The sequence below is a fragment of the Helicoverpa zea genome, chromosome 9 (assembly GCF_022581195.2).
Source record: "Helicoverpa zea isolate HzStark_Cry1AcR chromosome 9, ilHelZeax1.1, whole genome shotgun sequence".
Taxonomy (NCBI): Eukaryota; Metazoa; Arthropoda; class Insecta; order Lepidoptera; family Noctuidae; genus Helicoverpa; species Helicoverpa zea.
Genome location: NC_061460.1, coordinates 6222995 through 6229261, shown reverse-complemented (window position 1 = coordinate 6229261; position 6267 = coordinate 6222995). Strand labels below are relative to the sequence as shown.

The window sequence follows — 6267 nt, the reverse complement described above, 5'->3', positions numbered from 1 at the left end:
GATCAGATCATTCACACTTCACCGTAATTAGCACCTTCAGATCGTACTAGTGTAACACCATACAGACTTAGAAGTAGGCACATATAGCAAATCGGCATATTGTTCTATCAACGCCGTCAGACGTCGCCTTGACGTGTGATTGATTTATAATGCCCAGCCCAGTCCGTACTTGGCGTGAAAATTAACAGTTGGCGAAACTACAGGTGGTCTATCTAGAAAGTTTTTGTGGCTTTCATTGTTTTTACTTGTTCGCCGACGACAAGTTGGCTTCTAAGGTGGAAATAAGTGTTTCGTTTAAGTGTTGTAAATTGTTGTTCATGTCTTCGTGTGCTTATCTCAAAATACCTCTTATACCTATTTCTGTTGTAGATGGACTTTCAATAACCCCAATTCTAATTGTAATCTAAGCAATAAAGCTTTCCAAGACTGAGACCCTGAGATAAGCCCTACCTTAACGCTCTCCAAATCCCCTTTGTGATAACTTCGACCTATACCCAAGATATCCTCTATCTGTGATATAATAAAGCAGTGTCTCTGCCATCGGATGTGGCCGCCAACAAAAAGGCTTTTACTTCCCTAAACCTTATTCGTATAATTGACGGCAGGAGTGAGCCCCACGAACATAACATATCGAGGGAATATTTCTCGTGGAGACAGAGTCGGCGCGTCATTTCCGCCGATCCCCATAGGAACAGGAAACGCAATAAATCATCGGTCATTGTCACGTGGGGCCAATTGAACGTTGATTTTTCTTTTGCGACAAACACGATTTTATGATTTGATTTCTTTTTTTTTTGGAGCCGTATTTTCAGTAAAACATATTGCAGTCCCTTACATTTTTTGGAGTTGGGATTTTAGATGAAGCTGCTATTTAGGATATACGGAACACTTTTATGTATTAGGCACATTTATAATATGTATATACATAGTAGTAGGGTAGATCTATGTATGCTTCCAGGGTACAAAATGAAACAAACGAACATTTAGATTATTGTAAAAAATTGTGATATATTTCTTTGTTAGACTATGAATATTTAACTGTACAAAATACATGGTGTTTCTAATTTACAATTAATATTAATTAACAAAATAATATAATTATATTATATTATACGCATATATAAAACATTACTCGATGGCCGGCGACGAGCGATCATTTGTTAACGCTTTCCTTAACTTCACCGTTGCAAATTGTTGTGGCCTGCGGGAAAAATGGAAAATATACTCCCCATGAAATAAGAATCTATTTAGGGTTCTGCTTTTACTTTGATTGCAGTCATTTTGAGAACGGTAATTTAATTTTGTTTGCTTTTTCAATTGAATAATACTTTAGTGTGATTTATTTATAGACAAGTTGTAATACTGTGAGTAAAGATATATTGTTATTTTTATTAATTAAATATTATTTCAGGTCTAAATACGTGTCATGAAAAACAAAACGTACAGAGAAAATATAGAAAAAGCAGCAAAAAATAGTGAATTCATGCCTACAAAAGTAAAACAAAAGATAGTATCAGTAAGTAATTAAAAACAAACCTCCTTTGTATTATTTGTAGACGGCTGTTTCGCGTCCCCATAAATCATACCACGGTCCAAAAGTATGGCCCTCTTCTGGCAACATCTCGTTTCCTTCCGACGGTCTTTTCAGTAACTTGGTGCGAGGAAGCAGCTGTGGTCGCTGTTGCTTCAACGCTTCGTTGAACTTTTGGTCGTCTGATTCGCTGTATGGGCCCTCACTTCTACGATCGATGAAACGCCTTGCTTCAAGCCGCGCCTCCTCTTGACGGATCTTGGATTTCTCAGCTTTCTTCGAATCAGTTTCGTAGTCATATCTTGACGATCTTCTTTCTTGGTCGCTAAAGTACGATATGTTTGCTTCGTAGTACCTTTCTTCTCTGCGTCCATTGTATGGTAAGGAGCTGTCGTCATAACTTCTGTTAGCTCTGCTCTTCTTTGGATCTCTGCCCTTAGTGTCAGTAAATTCTTTCTTTGTTTGTCGTCTGTCTAGCGAATAATCGATTCTCGGTTCACGAGTGGGTTCATACGATCGACCTTCTTTTTTCTGGTTTCTCATTTCAGCCTGTGGATATTCTTTTTTATGACTTTTATGTCCATTTTCGAAATTGTTTTGCTGGTGATTCTTTTCTTCATTATGCGATCGTTTCTTGTATTTCAAGGTTCCCTCATCGTGTCCGTTGTAAATTTCTTCATTTCTGATGTCGTTGTTGTTTCGTTCAATAGGTATACCGTATCTATCAGTATGTTGTTCATTGTCTTTGTACTTAAGTGTTTCAGATGATGCTGAAAACGTCTTAATTTCTTTCGAGTTATCTTTGAACGTTTTAAATTCCATGGTTTTAGGCGGACTTCGCTCATGTGCAGAAGATTTAGCTTTTTCTGAAGACAATGTGGCACGTACGTGAGGTTTGATTGGAGTCACTTCTATTTCTTCAAATTCAGGCATATAAGCATTTTCTTTGCGTTTTTTCACTTCTTCTTCCATCATTTGTGTCTGTCGACGTCTATCTATTTCTTGCTGCTTCCTTGATTTCATATGATCATCTACGATTATGCAGTCATATGGATCAGTGCTCGAAGCAACAGAATTGACGTCAGAGCTGCTGTCATTATCATATTTCTGCAATATTTCTCTCCGCTTCACTGTTTTCATTACAAACCCTTCTCCGTTTTCATCGTTGTAGAAACTGTTTTCAAAGTTCGTTTTAATTGTACTCGTATTGGTCAAATCCGAATGCCTCGACTCGTTTCGTGGAACAAAATCTTCATGTTTTTCTTCAGTTATCGATTTCTCAGACATGCTTTTCTTGTTCATATTCTGGGGTTGTTGATAGCCTTCCATGTTCTTGCGAACTTTTTCGATTCTTTCTTCGTTTTGGATTGAGCCAAGGCTTTTGGCTTGGCGTATGCCGTTTACAGCTTTCATATCTTTTCTATCAATAGTATGTGTGTCTTTAGGACGCGGTGGTTGTCCATTTTCTGTTGGCAGCATCTTATCTGGGCTAGCTTGTTTAGGAATTTCAGGTGCAGGACGCAATTCTTTTTTCATCTTCTCAAAAAGTTTCTTTTTATATTCTGGAACTGTATCAACAATATCACGATGTTGCCAGAGCGACATTCCTTCCATTATTTCTTCAGCAGTAGTCCGGCCAAATTTCCAGAAGGATTTTGTCCTTTTTACTTTTTGTGAGTCCTTATCCATGTCCAACATATTGCGCAACATTAATTGCTGATCGTCAGTCAAATATCCATTTGCATTGTTATTTTTGGACGCAGGACCTCGTCTCAAGCTCTGAGTTTTGAGCAAATATGCTCTGTTATCGTTGTTTTGCTGAGCAGATTTACTACAAAAAAATAAATAAAAGGAAAAGTGAATGGAACTAGCTTAACTACATAAAAGCAACAAAAAAAGTCAAGCATACAGGAGGTTAAAATTAATCCAGATAAATGTAACTTAACGCATAGGGGTATTTAGATACCTGATAGGCACTCGCAGTCGTTGAGCTTCTTCATCACTGTAATCTACGTCTGGCTGTGGCGGTGGCTCGTTGGAGAATCCTGAATCATTGGAGCTATGTAGGGATACATTTCCTACAGCACCGACAGCACTTACAACAGTTTTGGCTGGTCCTGCTTTATTCTGGGCCACCTGCAGGTAAGAAAATAGTTCATTTTACTCATTTTATAATTTCATACCTGTTTTAAAGAGATTGGGCAATATATACCTGAGAACGCATAGGTAATGTCTGTGGCCCAAAACTCCTTGTTTCTATGACAGCATGTGTAGTAAAACTGGCTGATGACGTAGAGTTTTTGATAGCACTGGTGGCGCCAGCAGCCGGGGTAGATGCGTGGAATGTAGCACTAGCTGAAGTACTCAGAGCACTGGGCGAGGGTGCTGGTAAAGTTGGTGGCAATCCTGGAGAACCACTTCCAAGCCGACCCTATGGAACAAAAAAAATGTTTTTGTCATTTTACACTTTACTTAAAGTCACAGTTTGTTTGAAGAACTACTTTATTATGAGGTATGTAAATTGAGTTTACCTTTGAGACATGATGAGCAGTGACAGTATCACCAAACATGCGAGCTGGTGGATGTGAATGTGTGTGCACTGTAACCGATGGCGTGGTTTGAGCATGCGCAATCGGTGCTGGTGGCGGAGCCTCAGATGGTGTCTGTACACAGCTCCATCGAGCTGGTGAACTTCTGGAAGTAAAATCCATTTGTTAATACTAAAACCATAGTTTATGGATCAAAACACCTTGGCCAGAACTTGGCTTGTGAGAGAGTACTCACACAATGCCCTACATAAAATGGCAGAAAAAATTACATAAAGATCAACACAAAGGGTGAGAAGATTCTAGAACATTGGTAAACTCACCCAGTATCATCCATTGGAATCGGCTCGGTATAGGCAAGTGGGAACCAGCCAGCGTGATGAGAGCGCAAGTTTTCTCCATATTGCCACCCTTTAGTCCTTTCTCCTAGAAGGGCTAGCACATCTCCTTGTTGGAAGCTCAGCTGGTTATCTCCAGCAGCAGCATAGGCGTATAAAGCTCGGGCCAATGGCGGGTCTCTCGAAGTGCAGGTCGGTGGGGCAAGCGATGACGGACGGGTAGCTGTGCGTGTGTCGTTCACTGGAAACACATTAAATTAAACTTTAATAAATTGCTCGTAACTCCCTCACATGATCATATTTTTACTACGGCATTCAGAACAACACCCAGGGCCATTGTAACATTTATTTGTAAATATGTCTAGTGAAATCTACAGTATTGAGTATACTCTCATATTCGACGGCAACCTTACCTTGATCTTCATTATTTGAGCTGGCTTGAAGATTGAAATCAGATTTGGCTCTTGACAACCCTTGAGCTGGTGACCCGAGGTCTCCGATAGATCTGACATCTAGGCATGAAGCATCCACTGATCTAGTTTTACGCAAAGCGGAGCCAACTGATGCTCGATCATCATCATCACCAATGCGTGGGCTGGCGTATACATCTTCATCAGCCCAGAATGACACTTGCTGTAAACAAAATGACGTCAGTTTGAATAAGAAGGAACTCTTAAGTAAGTAGACTCAGATCGACAATTAAGATGAAGCACAACCTTGAGCTCAACCAAGTAGAATTGAGTTCATGGCTTATTCCACACGAAGCTATAAAACTTGGATCAGGATCAGATAAACAGCCATAAAATGTATTATTTGTTGGATCTACTGCAGGAGATACAATTCCTAGCGAACCATTAAGCAATTTAACAATTACATTACCTATTCTATAGGTAATTTGAAGGAATACGATCGTTAAATTGAGCAGTTTATCTTGTAAGAGTCCATAAATAATGTTACGTTAGTGGAGACAGATTTTTATGACGACATTAGCTGTGACATGACGTGATATTAGATTTATTACATCAAAATGTTATTTCATTCACATTTTGTCCGAGTTGAGTTACGAAAAACCCCGAAAAAGGGAAAAATCAACGTTCCGAACAGAAAGCTCTTAATTGACATCTTTTAGGGTGAATCAGGATGTTACATTAAAAATTAAAATTAATTTATTTTTGGATAACTTATTTACCGGTGCGTCACCTGCCATTTTGTATGTTCGTCATTAATTTTAAGCAGTATTCAATTCATTTTAATTTTTGTGATAATAACCCAGAAGTATTTATTCTACATATTTAAGTATATTACGTAAAGTAATACTTATTAATTTAATTTTTTTATTGAACGAATTAAAATTGGGTTTCATGAATTTAATTCAAATCAAAATGTCAAGTTTGATCATAATTACAGATAATCTTTTGCCACAAAGTATATTCATCGATCTTCTTTAACAAGGAGCGCAATAAAACTACGTACCCTCATTCTACTGACGAACATAGCTTCAACATTAGGAGGCAGGAATTCACGGGTCCTGGATACTTCGAGCCATTCTTCCAAGCCAGAGTTGTAGGCAGCCGCTCCAGCAGTGTGGTAAGCCAGCCAGTGTTTAGCCAAGGAGCATTGTCGTTCAAGCACGAAGCCGTATCGGCGACGCTCTTGTGTCATAGCCTGAGGATATAAATTATAAGTATTAGAGGCCTTTTGAAAGCCAAAATGAAGACCTACATAGTGGAAACGTCGGTATTTAAAGCTGTTTATATGAGTTGAAAATAAATGACAGAAATTTACTGGAAATACTTAATTACTTATAATGATTGGGAACTGAACGAAAGAGATTTTTTAATAACATAATTTA

At 38.5% G+C, this 6267-nt stretch overlaps 1 protein-coding gene across 2 annotated transcripts in view; it reads right to left on the bottom strand.

Moving 5' to 3' along the window:
- Nucleotides 1-982: 982 nt before the first annotated feature.
- Nucleotides 983-6267, bottom strand: part of LOC124633146 — a 152094-nt gene continuing 146809 nt past the window's right edge. For both annotated transcript variants that reach the window (XM_047168271.1, XM_047168272.1), the window contains 8 exons: nt 5889-6080; nt 4829-5048; nt 4401-4656; nt 4063-4225; nt 3744-3962; nt 3498-3667; nt 1537-3362; nt 983-1201 (listed from right to left, as the gene is read on the bottom strand). In XM_047168271.1, the coding sequence (XP_047024227.1) occupies nt 1547-3362; nt 3498-3667; nt 3744-3962; nt 4063-4225; nt 4401-4656; nt 4829-5048; nt 5889-6080 (3036 nt within the window). In that variant the 3' untranslated portion in view covers nt 983-1201; nt 1537-1546. The remainder of the gene's footprint in view (nt 1202-1536; nt 3363-3497; nt 3668-3743; nt 3963-4062; nt 4226-4400; nt 4657-4828; nt 5049-5888; nt 6081-6267) is intronic.